General features: G+C 49.8%; 1 protein-coding gene across 1 annotated transcript; it reads right to left on the bottom strand.

Moving 5' to 3' along the window:
- Positions 1-2,449: 2,449 nt before the first annotated feature.
- LOC128043814 (beta-glucuronidase-like) lies at positions 2,450-18,447 on the bottom strand. The gene is given in 11 exon segments (XM_052636221.1): positions 2,450-2,864; positions 3,547-3,723; positions 5,328-5,412; positions 7,187-7,333; positions 7,654-7,832; positions 8,050-8,202; positions 8,544-8,710; positions 8,879-9,042; positions 9,226-9,407; positions 9,754-9,939; positions 18,358-18,447. Coding segments are annotated over 11 exon segments (1,590 nt in total). The 3' UTR covers positions 2,450-2,804.
- Between the last annotated feature and the right edge of the window lie 25 nt (positions 18,448-18,472).

Below are 18,472 nucleotides of genomic sequence, written 5' to 3' on the forward strand. Positions count from 1 at the left end.
TTTTTTGGTTGCACTGGGTCTTAGTTGCAGCATGCGAGATCTTTTTAGTTGCAGCACGTGGGATCTAGTTCCCTGACCAGGGATCAAACCCAGGCCCTCTACATTAGGAGCTCAGAGTCTTACCCCCTAGACCACCAGGGAAGTCCCAGTCTGCTAGTATTTTATTGACAGTTTTTGCATCAATATTCATCAGAGTATTGACCTGTAGTTTTCTGGTAGTGTCTTTTCTTTCTGCTTTGGTATCAGGGTCGTGCTGGCCTCATAAGATGAGTCTGGCCTCTTCACATATTTTGGAAGACCTCGGGGAAGACTGGTACAAAGGTAACCATTTTAAAGAGTACACTCAGTGACATGTGGCATGCTTGCAGTGTTGCGCATCCATCACCTCATCTAGTGGCAGAACATTCTGATTACCCACAAAGGAGATATTGTACTCATTAAGCAGTCACTCCTCACTGCCCCCCTCCTCTCGCCTCTGGCAACCACTAGCCTACTTTCTGTCTCTATGGATCTGTCTGTCCTGAAACTCTCATACGGATGTGATCTTTTGTGTCTGGCATTTTTCACTTAGCATAATTATTCAAGGTTCATCCGTGTTGTAGCATGTATCAGCACTTCATTCCTTTGTATGGATATACCATGTTTTGTGTATTGAGTTTTTACCTTTTGGCTATTGTGAATCGTGCTGTTGTGAACAAGTACTGGTACTTGCTTGAATACCTGTTTTGAAATATTTGAGGTATATACCTAGGAGTGGAATTGCTGAATCATACGGTAATTCCATGTTTTACTTTTTTTTAACTTTTAAAAAAAATTTATTTTAATTGGAGGCTAATTACAATATTGTAGTGGTTTTTGCCATACATTCACATGAATCAGCCATGGGTGTACATGTGTCCCCCATCCTGAACCCGCCCCCCCCACAACCTCCCTCCCCATCCCATCCCTCAGGGTCATCCCAGTGCACCAGCCCTGAGCACCCTGTCTCATGCATCGAACCTGGACTGGCGATCTGTTTCACATATGATAATATACATTTCAATGCTAGTCCCTCAAGTCATCCCACCCTCGCCTTCTCCCACAGAGTCCAAAAGTCTGTTCTTTACATCTGTGTCTCTTTGGCTGTCTCACATATATGGTCATCATTACCATCTTTCTAAATTCCATAGATATGTGTTAATACACTGTATTGGTGTCTTTCTTTCTGACTTACTTCGCTCTGTATAATAGGCTCCAGTTTCATCCACCTCATTAGAACTCACTCAAATGCATTCTTTTTAATAGCTGAGTAATATTCCATTGTGTATATGTACCACCGCTTTCTTTTCCATTCGTCTGCTGATGGACATCTAGGTTGCTTCCACGTCCTGGCTATTGTAACATGTTTCACTTTTTGAGGAACCAACAAATTGTTTTCCTCAGTGACTGTACCTTTTTATCCACCAGCAGTACACAAGTGTTCCCAAATCTCCACATCCTCACCAACATGTGTTATTTTCTTCTTTTAAAAAAAGTTACAGCCATGGAATCTTTTATATAATTTTTTGAAAAATAAATTAAAAATATAATTTATTGAAAGGTATATTATTTCTTTTATGAGGTATAATTGACCTATCATTTTAGGTGTACCATGCATTGACTTGATATTTGCATATATTGCAAAATGATCACTATAAGTCCAGTTAACAGCCATCACCGTACACAAGTATACAGCACTTTTTTTTCTTCTGATGAGAACTTTGAAGAGCCACTTACCTAGCTACTTTCAAATATACAATACAGTATTCTTAACTGTAGCCAGCATACTGTACATTACACCCTCAGGGTTTATTCATTTTATAACTGGAAATCTGTGCCTTTTGCTCCCTTCACCAATTTTGCTCACTCCCTCCCTGAGGCAACCACCAATCTATTCTCTGTACCCATGAACTCAGTTCTTTGGTTCATTTGTTATTTGTTGTTGTTTTAGATCTCACATATAAGTGAGATCATACAGTATCTATCTTTTTTGACTTATTTCGTTTAGCATCATGCCCTTAAGTTCTATCCATGGTGTTACACATAGCAAACTTCCATTCTTTTTTATGGTGGACTAACCTATTATATGCCAAGTTTTCTTTACCCATTCACCCACTGATGGACATTTTAGTTTGCTTCCATGTCTTGGCTGTTGTAAATAATGCTACAGTGAAGATAAGGGTACATCTTTCTCAGTTAGTGTTTTTGTTTTCTTTGGATAAATACCCAGTCGTAGAACTGCCGGACCATGTGGTGGTTCTATTTTTAGTTGCTTAAGAAAGCTCCATACTGTTTTCCACAGTGGCTACACCAAAAAGCATTCTCACCAGCAAGTGTTCTCTATTCTCCGCATCTTTACCAATACTCATTTCTTATCTTTTTGATAGTAGCCATTCTAACAGGTGTGAGGTGATATCTCACTGGGGTTTTGATTTGCATTTCCCTATGACTAGTGATGTTGAACACCTTCAAATATGTACTGGCCAACTGTGTCTTCTTTGGAAAATATGTCTACTTAGTTCCTCTGCCCATTTTAAAAATCAGATTGTTTGATTTTTTGCTATTGCACTGTATGAGTTCTTTATGTGTTTTGGGTATTAACCCCTCATCAGATACATGATTTGCCACAGAAAGCTTCACTGAAGCTGAGACCTGCCAGGTGAGGAGGGAGCAAAGCAGAGCCCACATCTATGGACTCAGTCTCCGGAGAAGAGCTCACGTCTGTCGTGTGCTGAGATATAACGATCTTTGAGATGTTCTCAGAGCATAAGGTCTGCGTTTTCATCTCATGGGAATGTGTGGGGGGTGCTGGTCTTTGACGCGCGAGGAGGCAGCACTGCAGTCATCTGACAAGAGAACCAACCCCTGTTGGCTTGGGTCCTCCTTCCCGACGAGGAGGATTAAAATGCTATTATACAGGATGCACTGCAGATACAACTGCGGAGTGCTTAGGAAGCCAAGGGAAACCGTTTAATCTCCCTCCTGGAGCCCCCGGTCTGGTCACGGAGAGAACCAGGGACCGTGGGAGCTCACGGTGTTCACCTCTGCCCAGCGAGGTGGCGTCCTCCTCCCCAAAGAGTGGACACCTGAGCTGAAGCATGAGCGCAGAGTTGAGTTCCATTAGCTGGTGATGGTGGAGCTAAGAAGGGCTTGCTGAACAAACAGAACAGACCAGGATCCGGGACTGAAGGCCTGGGAGAGGGCAGAGGGCACGGACAGCCCCGAGCACAGATTAGAGCTTCGTCTTGTGGGGTCAGGGGAAGCCAGGGACAGGAAAAGGCTTGGATTTGTTCCAGGGACCACTTGGGCAGCCTGTGGGAGGCTACCTGAGGACCATGCACATGGAACAGAGGCTGAGTCCGGGCCAGCCGTGTGGAGAGGCAGCTTAGGGCCAGCCTGGTAAGCTGTGGGAGGTGGCCAGGACAAGGGAGGGAGGGGGAAGGAGGCAGATCTCTAGCCTGGGGCAGTGATGACTGACATCACTGTCCGAGAGAGGGAAAAAATAACCCCCGTCTTCGATGCACTTACCTCGTGAAACCCTTCAATGGCATCTGCTCCGTACTCGCTCTGAATCATCGGCTTCTGGTAGGCCTTATACCAGTTCTCGAACTGGGTTGCCCACTGCAGCTGAATCACTTCCATGTGCCCATAGTCATGGTACCAGGAGTAGTAACTGTTCACACAGATCACGTCCACGTACGGCGCCTGCAAGAGCATGGGGAGAGTCCACCAACCAGGAGGGTGGAGGACTCACACTCGGGGTGCTTCTAGAGGAGGTAAGAAGAGAGTGCGGAAAGTGCGTTAGATGCGCACAGGCAGGAAGTACAATCAGAAGGGACCTGAATGGAGCGAGTGAAGGGAGCCAGCCTCTCGTTCTGGGCCGGCACCCCTGACCTGGCTGCAGCTGGGCTCCGGGAAGGCGATGAGAGGCAGAGCTGGCCGCAGGCACGCCGGCCCAGGGGAGCTCATCCAGGCTGGACTTCCTTCATCTCTAGGTTGCGCTCCTGTCATTAGTCATCCCCTTGGCCCAACTGAGGGCCGAAGGCAGTTTTTCTCCGCACAGAGCCTCCTGAGTCCCCTTTCTGAGCTACTGTCATGGGCCCTGAAGAGACTGGACAGTTCCCTCCTAGGAGGGCAGCCCGGGTTGGGGGCGGCACCGCCGTGAATCTGAGCAATGCGCTGCTCGGTGGACTGCAAAGCTCACCTGAACCCACACTCGCCTGCAGAGTCTGCACTGGGACCCATGCTGTCCATCTCTCCCAAGGGACTGCAGCACCCTTCTGAGCTTGGGGCAGAAAGATGCCGCTGGGAAGCGGCACCTCTGGGTGGGCACGTGACCACAGCTCACACATCCCAGCGGATGAGCCTGGCAACCTTCTCGGGGCACCAGCACAGGCTCCCTTGCCCACCAGAGCAGAAAGGGATGCCACTGAGACTTTGAGACGCCCAGGTCTGCCTGTGCCCCGCTGGTGTTCCACCACAGTCGTGTTCCTTTGAAGGGATGGCACCGGATCACTGGGGCTGCAAACCATCGGGTCCATGTGACAATGACAGTGCTCACACCTACACTTGAACAGGGTTTTCTTATCCTCCCTTTCTCGAGAGGATTTCCCTTTCTGGAGCACTTCTTAGGACTGGCCTCAGTGCCCTAGTGAAGCATCTTCTCGTTCCTGTTTTACAGCTTTTGTGCAACAACTCAACACAGTTTCTGAGGGGCTGCTGTGCCCAGGGACCGTGAGAGGAGCCATGGGGTCCAACCGGCTGGGTGAGCCTCTCCCTTCAATTTTCAGTCCCCCCGACCCTGGATCACAGCAGTGGTTCCCAAAGCTGACTGATGCCTGGAATCACTGAGGAGTTTTTTTTTAAACACAGATTCCTACCCTGGACATTATAAATCAGAATCACAAAATCTGGACCTCTGTACTTTCAAAAAGCTTCCATTTGTGGCTCCAACAATCAGCCAAGTTGGAGAAACACAAGTCAATGATGACTTTAAGCTTCCTTAAACCTCTGCCCTTTTCTGAGCATATTAAACTTGGGCGCTTAAAATTAAATCAAAGTGTAGAGATATCAATGAATTGAAAATGAACTGAGAAGGAATTCGACCTCCCTATGCCTGACCTCCTTAGTGTCGAGAAACTACACTGCCTGGCAAATCCCTCCCTGGCAGTTCTCTTTAACCCAAAGACCATCTATGGAAACAGTCAGACTGGCTGCTCGTGGTCCCTCCCAGCAGCTCATCTCAGCAAGCATCAGGGCAGGACAAGAGGACAGGTGGAAGGAAGATGTGCAGAGACCCCCAGGCTCACCCCCAGGTCTGCTTCATAGTTGGTGTTGGTCACAAAGGTCACGGGCCGGGAGGGGTCCAAGGCTTTAGTGTGGGCAATCAGCATCCTGTCCACGGAGGGCAGAAGACACAGTGCCGTCAGTCTGAGGAGGGCCTCAGGCACCCCTCTTGAATCCCCTCCTTTCCATCTTCCCAGACATAACACCCCCACGACACGGCTCTCCTAACTGCCTTCTAGAGCATTTCAGGTAAGCAAACATGTTCCTCGAGACATCATGTTTCCTGACATCATTCTGTCTTCCTCCCTTCCCAGATCTTGGCTCCCGACCCGTCCCCCAGAGGGGCCATCCTCAAGAGATGAGAGTCACAGCTGAGATCTCTGAGCTGGGCGCTGCCAAAAGCAAGTTTCCTCATCTCTAACGAAACTAGGATGTTGTGCAGGTTAGGATGAGTATTAATACAACACATCACTAGGGAGCGTGTCCTGGAAGGCAAGCTGTGCACTGGGCACTCACTAGAGACTTAAATAGGCAAGTACTGGCTTGGCCAGAAAGTTCATTCGATTTCTTGAACAATGTTATGAAAAAACACAAACGAACTTTTTGCCCAACCCGACCTCCAGCTGTGTGTCCAGAGCTCGTCTTTGCCCAGAAAGGTCCACTACACAGAGCCTCCATCCAGGACAGGAGGATGCAGGCAGTGTCTCCTAGGGAGTATTTCCATGGCCTCTGCTGCCTCCGCAGTAAGTGAAATAATTCTCCACGCCCGGCTATGCTACAACTTCAGGATGGGAAGAAAGAGAAGGAACCAAGGAACACGCCAGGAGGCTGGCCCACTGTGGGGAGATGGCCCCTGTGTGAGGTGTCTGCCCACAGCAATGCCTGGAGGATGGGGGAAGTTACTGGTATGCAGTGAATGGGCAATGAACTTCAGGTGACCTGGTCCTGTCTAACAACGTAACTTTAGGATAGTTAGAACATGCGCGGCTTGTAAAATCTGTTTATAATTATATGCCTAGGTAAGTCAGCTTTATAAAGCTTAAAGCCCCTTTACAGGGGAACTCAAAACCATTGCAAAGTGGTTTTGTGCAGTTCTAACATGTACTAAATTTCCCAGGAACGGAAACAGCATAAATATCAAGGAAAGACCCAGGTGGCTTAGTGGTGAAGACCCGCCTGCCAAGCGAAGACGCGGCCTTGATCCCTGGGTCAGGAAGATCCCCTGGAGAAGGAAATAGCAACCCACTCCGTATTCTTGCCTGGGAAATCCCAAGGACAGAGGAGCCTGGTGGGCTATGAGGTCGCAGAGAGTCGGACACGGCTTAGCGACTAAATAAGAGCAGGGCTTGGATTTGACTGGAACTCTATTGACCATGGCTCAGAGCCTCAGAAAAGGGCAGAACAGAAGGAAATGCTGCTCGTGGCACCAGAGTCGCAGGCTATGCTTTCCAGCCCTGTCATCAGCTTCTGCAGCTGTGTTTTCAGGGAGTTTCGCAGAAGGTGCAAGCGCCTGACTCCTTCAGCGGCCCTTCTGGAGAGTCAGGCTCACACATTTATGTATTCTTTGACAAATGTCTCTTCCTTATGTCAGGCCACGTCACTATCTTTTTTCTTTAATTTGAAGTTGCATGTATAAGTAGGTAGGTTAACTCTGCATTTCATTGCAGGGGTGTCAAGGAGACACTTGGCTGAAATCATGATCTGCGTGGGTGGGTACCTTGTCCCCTGAATTGACCAAGGATGGATGCACCTGGGCTGGGAGTCGCCCACACGCACCGCAGGGCCCACCGCCACTCTCCAGTGGCTCCCAGGCAAGGCTGAGCTGGGCCAGCAGGCTGCGGTCTCACCCGGGACCCGGCCCAGGCAAGGCAGGAGCACTCACTTGAAGTAGTAACCAGCCGGTTTCAGGAAGGAAGCGGGCTCATTGGCCACGGACCACATTACAACGGCCGGGTGATTCTTGTCCCTGCGGATCATTTCCTCCATCACCTCCAGGTGGTGCTGCAGAGACACATTGCTGAAGCTCTCCCTGGGGGCCAAGGGAGGAGAGGGAGCAGGTCAGTCTGATTTTCTTTCCCTCTTGTAGAAACTCTGGGCTTCCCTGATGACTCAGTGGTAAAGAACCCGCCTCCCAATGTAGGAAATGCAAGTTGGATCCTTGGGTTAGGAAGATCCCCTGAAGAAGGAAATGGTAACCCACTCGTATTCTGGCCTGGAGAATCCCATAGACAGAGGAGCCTGCCGGGCTACAGTCCATGGAGTCCCAGAGTCAGACATGACTGAGCGACAGCACGCATGCACAGGCTGCCGAGCTGGGGGGGCCGCGCAGTGCAGGCAGCGGGCACTCACACCAGCGCGATGCCCACGCCGGGGCTCTCGTCGATGACCACGATCCCGTAGCGGTCACAGAGCTGCAGCACCTCCTCCGCGTAGGGGTAGTGGCTGGTGCGGAAGGCGTTGGCACCCAGCCAGCGAAGCAGGTTGAAGTCCTTCACCAGCAGCGGCCAGTCAAAGCCCTTCCCTCGGATCTGGGGGACAGCAGAGATGGGTGAGCCCCTGCCCTCGGCCCCATCCCAGACACGTTTCCTCCAAGAGCTGGGCCCGCCGGAGTCACCCCATCAGCCCGCTATCCAGGCCAAGGACAGGCAGTGGTTTGGGGCGGTTTGCTCTGAGCTGCCCTCAGCCACTCCAGGGGCCGCGGGGAAGCAGATGGCGAGAAACAGGGACCCAGGAGCCCCTACTCACGTCTGAATCCTCATGCTTGTTGACCCTTCGGAAATAGAACGGCTTCCCATTGATGAGGAATTGGCTTTCGGTGACGGCCACGGTGCGGATCCCCACCGGGAGGGTGTAGAAGGAAGACACGGGCCCCACGGCCGTCTGCGCCATCACCTTCACCTGCAAAAGCCGAGCACTGAGCATGAGGCAGCCTAACCGGCCTGAGCCCCACGCAGCCTGAGCTTCCCAGGACAGCCCCTGGCTAATCACTGCGGCCCACCTCTGGGTCTGCAAGTGGAGAGAGGCAGAAATTACATCTGCTGTGAGAAAGAAGAAACTTTTGCCCACACTGCCCCGGGGCCGCCTCTTCCAACTCAGCCACCCCACCAATGACTGAAAAAATCAGGCTGGGGACTCTTCAGTCCAATGGACCAGGAAGCTGACCTGACCAGGCCTGCTGAAGCTAGGGCTGCTGGATGGGGACAAACAGCCTCCCCCAGCCCAATCCTCACCACCATTACCTCCAACGAGTACAGGTAGGCAGGGTGCTCATGCATCAGGTATGTCCACCAGAGGTGGGCACTGGGCACCTGCAGCTGGCCCTGGACCCCTGCCCTCTTGGCCAGGACTTTGCCTTCCTCATCCAGAAGACAAACTTCCAGCTGGAAGTGGTCACTGCCCTGGACAACAATCCTTAATTCACCCGCCCTACAGGAGAGATCAGATGAGAGAGAAGGTGGGGGGACGTGACCTGGGGTCCTACAGGTGAGAGCACCTTGAGGAGGGATGGGAAAGCCTGTCTCCAAGGGGATCGTTCCAAACAGGGAACCAAGCCACTCTGGGCCTGGCTGAGGGCAGATCCTGGCAGGAGCCTCACCAATGTCTTGGTCCACATCAGTGGTGACAGTAATGTCATCGATGTAGGTGTTAGGTGTGGTGTAGAGGACCACAGACTGATGCAGTCCCACGTAGTTGAAGAAGTCAAACTTTGTGTTCTGGACAAAGTAACCCTTGGGGTACCTAGGACGGAGCAAGGAGACAGTGGCCTTGTCCCGAATCCTTCGATCTCAACGCAGATGTCTCCCTGGCCTCCAAGAGCCAGGGCCTCACCTCTGCTGAAGCCACCCTGTCCCTTGGTGGGAAGACGTCTGGGCAGGGTGGGGAGTGGGGGTGGGGGCAGGGGCTGGGCAAGGTGCTGCTCACATGGAGGGGTCTGTCTTGTAGAGGATGGTCCCAGGCGGCAGGGTGTGGGGGGACAGCGTGTTGTTGATGGCGATGGTGATGCGGCAAGAGGACAGGGGCCTGCTCTGGACCAGCTTGCTGATGTCAGCCTCGAAGGGGAGATGGCCCCCCTCGTGCTCGACCACGTGGACCCCATTCACCCACCGCAGATACAGAGAGACAAGTGGGGGTGGGGCCCGGCCATTTCCGGCATACCCCTACACACAAGTGCAGGATGAGGGAAGCGGGCAGAGTGGGGTGGGCTGAGGGTTCTGCCAGCTGCCACCGACCTCATGAGTGGAAGAATGGGGCTCCAGGGAAATAGACGAGACCACTCTCCGCCATCCAGGGCACAAACCCTAGCTTGGGGCCTTAAATGTGCCCTGCCCCCACATGTGCCCCAGAGGCAGGCTGTCAGGTGGTGGCTGGAAGCAGGCTCCCCAGGACAGCCCATACCCCACCCTGCCCCGCGCCTGGACACCCGCTCTGCCTGCCACCCGCTGCACTGACAATGATGGCATACTAGTGGGCGCTGCTGATCCTCAGAACCACTCTCGTGCCCAGGTCTTCCGTCCACCGCTGGGGCAGGGTGAGCTCCCGTTCATACCACACCCAGCCAACAAAACTCCGCAGCTGCCCATCCTGGCCCACGTCGTTGAAGCTGGACGGCACCGGCATGTCCAGGGTAGGGCCCGACTGAGGAGACAAGGGCGGGAATCAGGTCCAGACCACCCAGGAAACTAAGGGGCCAGGTCCCCCAGCAATTCTGCCTGCAGGACAAAGCTGGACAAAATGACTTCTCCCCAGGGCCTTTCCTGGTGGCCCAGCGGTGGGAATCTGCTTTGCAATGCATGGACACAGGTTCGATCCCTGGTCTGGGAAGATTCCACATGCTGCAGGGCAATTAAGCCCAAGCAGCACAAGACTGGATGCAGCCAAATATTTATATGGCTGCATGTTAAAATATTAAAGAAAAAAAAAAAGACGTCTCCCAGACCCTCCCAGATTCCAGACCACCCTACCAGCAACTCACCAATGCCTTTTATGGCCTCATTTAATTTTTGCGACTCCATGAAGCAGACCCAGTCACTCACTCACTCACTCTCTCAGGGGTGCACAGGGAACACCCACATGGTGTTCTAGGCCCCGGGAATAGGACACTGAACAAGGCCTCCACTGTCAGCGAGCAGTTCTATGTGGAGAGTGTGGGGAGGGGCAGGGAGCTATCTTGGGGTCAGGGAAGGCCTTTGGGGGCCAGGACCCATGAGATACAACCTCTGGACATCCTGGCAGAACCCGAGCCCCACAAGGAACCCCTTGAACCTCTTGACCCTGAACACCTCAGGAAGAAGGCAAGGCAGGAGTGGACAGACAGCTCAGTGAATCTGGAAGCAGCTTGGGGAAGAGCTTCCTGAAGACACAGATGGGACACGGGAGCTTGGAGGAAGCGGGATTCCCTGCCCCTCACAGCTGTATGCCCAGTGGCTGGCCCACGCCCTGCCACACAGTGAGGACCCAGTAAATACTGACTGAACGAATGGATAACTTTCTGATGACACCAACAGCTAGGAGGCTTTGTGTCCGAGGTCTGGTGGGAGCAGAAGTTCTTTCTCAGGGCAGCGGGCACTCGGGGCTCCATGGAAAGTGGTGTGCCCAGGGCCACAGCCAGCCTGGGGCAAGAAGGATGTCCAGAAATGAGAGCCTAACTAAGAGGAAGATGATCAACTGACTGCCACCGGGAGGAAGGCTGGCCGGGGAGCCGGGGCCGCTTTCAGAGGAAACTGTGAGTGGGGCACATGCCCGGCTCCCCCGCCCCGTTCTTCCTCTGATGAGGGCTGAGCGGCAAAGACTGAAAAAAGAGGAAAAGGTCAGTTTTCATTCCAATCCCAAAGAAAGGCAATGCCAAAGAATGCTCAAACTACTGCACAATTGCACTCATCTCACATGCTAGTAAAGTAATGCTCAAAATTCTCCAAGCCAGGCTTCAACAATATGTGAACCGTGAACTCCCTGATGTTCAAGCTGGGTTTAGAAAAGGCAGAGGAACCAGAGATCAAATTGCCAACATCCATTGGATCATCGAAAAAGCAAGAAAACATCTATTTCTGCTTTATTGACTATGCCAAGCCTTTGACTGTGTGGATCACAATAAACTGTGGAAAATTCTTCAAGAGATGGGAATACCAGACCACCTAACCTGCCTCTTGAGAAACCTGTATGCAGGTCAGGAAGCAATAGTTAGAACTGGACATGGAACAACAGACTGGTTCCAAATAGGAAAAGGAGTACATCAGGCTGTATATTATCACCCTGCTTATTTAACTTATATGCAGAGTACATCATGAGAAACGCTGGGCTGGAAGAAGCACAAGCTGGAATCAAGATTGCCGGGAGAAATATCAATAACCTCAGATATGCAGATGACACCACCCTTATGGCAGAAAGTGAAGAGGAGCTAAAAAGCCTCTTGATGAAAGTGAAAGAGGAGAGCGAAAAAGTTGGCTTAAAGCTCAACATTCAGAAAACGAAGATCATGGCATCTGGTCCCATCACTTCATGGGAGATAGACGGGGAAACAGTGGAAACAGTATCCGACTTTATTTTTTTGGGCTCCAAAATCACTGCAGATGGTGACTGCAGCCATGAAATTAAAAGACGCTTACTCCCAGGAAGAAAAGTTATGACCAACCTAGATAGTATATTCAAAAGCAGAGACATTACTTTGCCGACTAAGGTCCATCTAGTCAAGGCTATGGTTTTTCCAGTGGTCATGTATGGATGTGAGAGTTGGACTGTGAAGAAGGCTGAGCGCCAAAGAATTGATGCTTTTCAACTGTGGTGTTGGAGATGACTCTTGAGAGTCCCTTGGAGTGCAAGGAGATCAGTCCTGGGTGCTCTTTTGAAGGAATGATGCTAAAGCTGAAACTCCAGTACTTTGGCCACCTCATGCGATGAGTTGACTCATTGGAAAAGACTCTGATGCTGGGAGGGTTTGGGGGCAGGAGAAGGGGACGACAGAGCATGAGATGGCTGGATGGCATCACTGACTTGATGGACGTGAGTCTGAGTGAACTCCGGGAGTTGGTGATGGACAGGGAGGCCTGGTGTGTTGCGATTCATGGGGTTGCAAAGAGTCGGACATGACTGAGCGACTGAACTGAACTGAACTGAAAGATTTTTTTTCCCCCAAATGCTTACAATATAAAAATAAGAAAAAGTAAGATGCAAAAGTTTATATTGTATGATCGTGCTGCTGCTGCTGCTGCTGCTGCTGTTAAGTCGCCTCAGTCGTGTCCAACTCTGTGCGACCCCATAGACGGCAGCCCACCAGGCTCTGCCGTCCCTGGGATTCTCCAGGCAGGAACACTGGAGTGGGTTGCCATTTCCTTCTCCAATGCGTGAAAGTGAAAAGTGAAAGTGAAGTCGCTCAGTTGTGTCTGACAGTTAGCAACCCCATGGACTGCAGCCTACCAGGCTCCTCCATCCTTGGGGTTTTCCAGGGAAGAGTACTGTAGTGGGTTACCACTGCCTTCTCTGACTGTATGATCCTAGTAGTGCTAAAATTAAATCCACACAGCTGTTGATAGATGTGAAGTGTTATTATCAGTGTTACAGGTGATTTCCATTTTCTTCTTCATATGTTCTGAGTTTTTGAAAATTTCCAACATGAACATGCATTAATTTTATAATCAGAATCAAAACAGTGGGGACTTGCCTGAAGTTCCGGTGGTTAAGACTTCCCCTGCAATGCAGGGTGTGTGTGTTTGATCCCTGGTCCAGGAGTTAGTAACCCACCTGCCTCTAGGGCAAAAAACCAAAACATAAAACAGAAGCAATAATGTAACAGATTCAATAAAGCCTTCACAATAAAAAATGGTCCACATGAAAAAAAAGAAAGATAACTATGATCTTTTTAAAACTAGCAAATGGGCACAAATAACTAAAGTTGATCTGCTTCTGTATGTGTGTGTCTACATGTGTGAACGTGCACGCACAAGCACCCACTCAGTCACTCAGCCGTGTCCAACTCTTTGCAACCCCACATGCTATAGCCCGCCAGTCTCCTCTCTCCATGGGATCTTCCAGGCAGTAATACTGGAGTGGGTTGCCATTTTTATCCAAGGCCACCTCCCTGACCCAGGAGTCACACCCTGCTCTCTTGCACCTCCTGCTTTGGCAGGCAGATTCTTTCCTGTTAGCACCACCAAGAAAGAAACCAATAACCATTTTAAAGTTCGCAAATGGGCACAAATAAAGTAGATCTGCTTCTATAAATTAATAAATTGATTTTCCATTTGAGAGTCAACCTGTACATACTTAATTAGTTGAAAGTTGACTTTCTACTGTTTGATAGAGATCAGAGAAAACTTGGTTTCCCAATGCGTGACGCTGACAACCAAACCCTGAACGGTGAAGTCCATTGGCCAGTTCCCTTCCCCCTTCATTTTGCAGCCATGTATAAACTGAATCTGGAGATGAAATTTTGGGAGTTGCCAGCAATGAGAATGGATGAGGTCACCAAAGAAAGGAGGGCAGGTGGATAATAGATCTCAAGATTAGCCCTAAGACACCCTGTGTTATGAGTAGAGGGGACAAAGAGGATGAATGAGCAGGTCACCATCTCCTTGAGGATAAGTGCAGACCCCATAGTATAGTCTGTTGTGGTCTGACTGGTCTCCCTGATCCCTGGCTCTGAGTTCCAGAACTCACCATGCTCCTGCTGGCTTCTGGGCCCTGGCTTAGGACCCTCCCTCTGTCTGGAAGCCTTTCCACCCTGACTAGTTAACTCTTCCCAATTCCCCATCACTCTCATTCTTAGTGATCATTTCAGAGTTTTGTTTGTTTGTTTCTTAGCCACACCACGTGGCTTCTAGAATCTTAATTCCCCAACCAGGGATGGAACCGAGGCCCTCAACAGTGAAAGGGCAGAGTCTCAACCACGAGATCATGAAGGAATTCTCTTTTTCCCAATACCTTTATCTTCACATTTCTTGGCCTCCGGTTCATTCCTCCACATACACACAGGCCCCAAATTCACTGAGCAATTTGGGCCTTGGCTCGGGTCCCCTCTCCATCGAACCTCCTGTCCTGACCAGTGGCCTTCCAATCCTGGGCCTTTGTTCTGTGACCACCTTGACTTTATCTACCTTTCCATGACCTGTGGTGACTCATTTACTGGATCATGGTCTAGGTTCTTTTCATTTTCTCTTACCCAAGACTTCTGAGATTCCTCCCAGCCTACCATCTCCTCTAATTTTCATCATCCCCATTTACTCTAAATTTGCTCTTTTACCAGATTCAAGCTCTGTTTTTCTCTATCCTCCCCATTTTTTAAAAATCTTAGGTCTCACCTCACGTCATGTGGTATGTTAGTTCCCCAACCTGGGATCGAACCTGTGCCCCCTGCATTGGAAGGCAGAGTCTTAAGCACTGAACCACCAGGGAAATCATGTCCTCCCCATTTTTCTGAATTGAGCTCTCCTCCCCAGTTTTTCAGCCTGAAAGCCATTCTAAAACCACACCCTGGCTCTGCTAGGGGTCCCGCAGCATTCTGTAGCTTTCCTCTGGAACCTCTCCACTCCTGCCTCCTCTTTACTCTTCCTCAGCTGCTGCCACCACCCACTTCACCCTTGGGAGGATATTCTCACAAGCCCCCAACCCTGATGGACATCAAACCAACTTCCTCTTTGCTGCTTGCGAAGGTGGGCACACAGACTCTTTCTATCCTAAGGACTTGTGTACACAGGGAGAAAGGGGAGACCAAGCTATCAAACTCAGGGAAGTTACTGAGTTCCATCTCTCATGGGCACTGGTCTGTAGTTGCTGCTTTTCTTTTGAAACTTTCCTCTAGTTACTTATTTTATAATATTTATTTGTTTATTAGTGCCAGGTCTTACTTGTGGCATGTGGGATCTTCCTCCTTGACTAGGGATCAAACCCACACCCCCTGCACTGGTAGCATGAAGTCTTAGCCACCGGACCACCAAGGAAGTCCCGAAACCTTTCCTTTAAAGATCTGTCAGAGTGAAGAAGGAATTCATAGGGCCTGGACTGCATCTTAGGCCTGTTCATGCTGATCATGCTCAGCCACCTTCCCAATAGACTCTGAGCTCTGTGTTTAGTGCCTATGAAAACAACAACAGAAGGATAAGGCCCCCTCCAGACAGGGGAACCTTGAAGATCATATCTAGGTTACGCATCGCCTAAGAGAAAACATACACTATCACCCCTTCCTCCAGACAGGCCATAAATTTTTCTGTATCTATCGGAGTGTAACCTCGGGTTTATTGATTGTTGGCTAATTGTTTGACTGTTTGAGCACATGAGCACATAGCACGTGAATGGTGGGGTTATTGGGACTGTATTTTCCTTGGTTTATGTAAGTCTCAAGGAATTTGGGGTGGTGGGTTCAGACACGTACACATGGGGTATAAAAGATTTTCACAAATGCTCGTCGGGGTCCTTGGCTAAGAGGAGACTCTGCCTCGGGCCCGCCGGTGTAATAAACTGCACTCCACTATCTGCATTGTCCTTCTGAGTGAGTTTGTTTCCTGGAACGCGTGGCTACAACAGTGGCTTAGCTGGTAAAGAATCTGCAATGCAGGAGACATGGGCTCAATTCCTGTGTTGGGAAGATCTCCTGGCGAAGGGAAAGGCTACCCCCTCCTGTATTCTGGCCTGGAGAATTTCATGGACTGTAGAGTCCATGGGGTCACAAAGAGCTGGACATGACTGAGTGATTTTCATTTCACTTTATCATTATACATACGTATGTATACACACACACAGCCTGTTTTTTTTTTCCATAAGATATATGTGGATACAAGCTAGAATCAAGATTGCAAGCAGAAATAACAATAATCTCAGGTATGCAGATGACACCACCCTTATGGCAGGAAGTGAAGAAGTAAAGGGCCTCTTGATGAAAGTGAAGGGAGAGGAGAGTAAAGAAGTTGGCTTAAAGCTCAACATTCAGAAAACTAAGATCATGGCATCCGGTCCCATCACTTCATGGCATATATATGGGGAAACAGTGGAAACAGTGGCTGACTATTTTTTTTGGCTCCAATATCACTGCAGATGTTGACTGCAGCCATGAAATTAAAAGACACTTACTCCTTGGAAGGAAAGTTATGACCAACCTAGACAGCATATTAAAAAGCAGAAACATTACTTTGCCAACAAACGTCTGTCTAGTCAAGGCTATGGTTTTCCAGTAGTCTTGTATGGATGTGAGAGTTGGACTATAAAGAAAGCTGAGCACCAAAGAATTGATGCTTTTGAACTGTGGTGTTGGAGAAGACTCTTTAGAGTCCCTTGGACTGCAAGGAGATAAAACCAATCCATCCTAAAGGAGATCAGTCCTGAGTGTTCATTGGAAGGACTGATGTTGAAGCTGAGACTCCAGTACTTTGGCCACCTGATGGGAAAAGCTGACTCATTTTAAAAGGCCCTGATGCTGGGAAAGATTGAAGGCAAGAGGAGAAGAGGACGAGAGAGGACGAGATGGCTGGATGGCATCTCCGACTCAATGGACATGAGTCTGGGTGGACTCTGGGAGTTGGTGATTGACAGGGAGGCCTGGTATACTGCAGTCCATGGGGTCGCAAAGAGTCGGACATAACTGAGTGACTGAACTGAACTGATAAAGGGGATTCCTTGGGACATTTTTCCCACTGCTTTTTCCTCCTGTTCTTCAGCTCCTCTCTCCCAGGACTTGAGCCCAGCCAAAACCCATGATGCCTGGCTTCAGGACCTAATGAAGCTCAGGCTCTGATCACTGATTGCAAAAATTCAGTTAGAGACACAGCAATAGGTAAGAGGTGGATTTGTTATGATTCTTAGACAAGTACACCCTGCAGGGTGTGGGCCATTGCACAGTGCAAGGGCTTAGGCCATGGAATGTGGTTGGGCTAGGTTTTGTGAGCTGGGTGAATTCATATGCTAATGAGTGGGAGGGTCATCCCAACCACTGGGGAACCACCCACTCTTCTTTTGAGGGTGTCTGGGAGCCCTCCTGCCACCTCTGGCTGTGTCATTTAGTTTACAGATTGGGGATTAAGGTTTAGTTCAATTTGACTTATCATCTTGGACCCAACTGATTTTAATCAGTTTATGTTATGCCCTTGCACTATGTCATTCTTTCAAAAGTTCTGTCCTGCCCTCTTCCCTCCTGTTTCAAGCTCTTTTCCTGATCCCCATCCGGGCCCACAATGTTGCCTTTACAATCTTCCGGAGGGACAACCAGAAAATAGCTGGCCCTTGGGAGGGAAATACTGTATAATATCCAGTCCCTCTAGATATTCAGACCTTCATCTTCCAATAGGTGGGCTATTGGGCCAAAGAGCGTTTCCTACAACATGTGCAACAACAGCATCTCTCAGTGAACCCGCTAGGGCAGGTGAAAGGCACACAGTGCCTGCTAGAAGTCCATCTGTTGGCATCCTTTCAAAGGCAACTGGGCTTCCAGGGATAATGTTTGGCACTTCGGGAGTTAAGCCCTGCAGGCTGTTTGGGCCCAAACCCTTACCACCCTTCTCCTAAAGTTACAAACATACTCCAGGATCAAATCTCCATTCCACTTTTACAGAACACCTGGTCTGTTGCCTCTTACCAACTTGTTCTTAAGCCAATTATTAACTCCTACACCCAGGACCCAGCCCCCTGTAGGCAACATTGTTCCACCCAGCCTGTTATTAAAATACTTTAATGCCCCTACCAGGGCCACTCCTTTGTCATTAGTTATTACCTAGAGTGGGTCTATGACAATGAAGTGTTTACCACTGGAGACACCCTAACCTGCTCTTATGGAGGACTAGGGGAGAAAATTAGTGACTTACATTCCCTTAGAGCAGTGAGAGGATAAGGCTTATGACTGTTTCACCAGGTTCCCGGTCTCAGGGCACAGGCTTGGATTGCTTTACATCATGAAATCTATTCCCATCTGCGGTGAACAAACTGACAATGAGTTAAAATCACAACCCCTCACTCCTACCCAGCACTGGTCACGCTAGAGACCTTGGGGACACCCAACTCCAGTCTGGGAATCTCAGGAGGTCGACCTGCCTCGACCTGCCTGGGGATCTGGTACTTGAAAGGCTGTCACGCCGCAACCTGCTCTCGGATCCACCAGTCCAGGGGTCCTAGGAGGTCGTCACGCCTCGACCAGCCCAGGGACCCAATTCTCGGGAGTTCCACCTGCATCTCCAGGAGGCTGTCATGCCTCAGC

Source organism: Budorcas taxicolor, chromosome 2 (assembly GCF_023091745.1).
Source record: "Budorcas taxicolor isolate Tak-1 chromosome 2, Takin1.1, whole genome shotgun sequence".
Lineage (NCBI taxonomy): Eukaryota > Metazoa > Chordata > Mammalia > Artiodactyla > Bovidae > Budorcas > Budorcas taxicolor.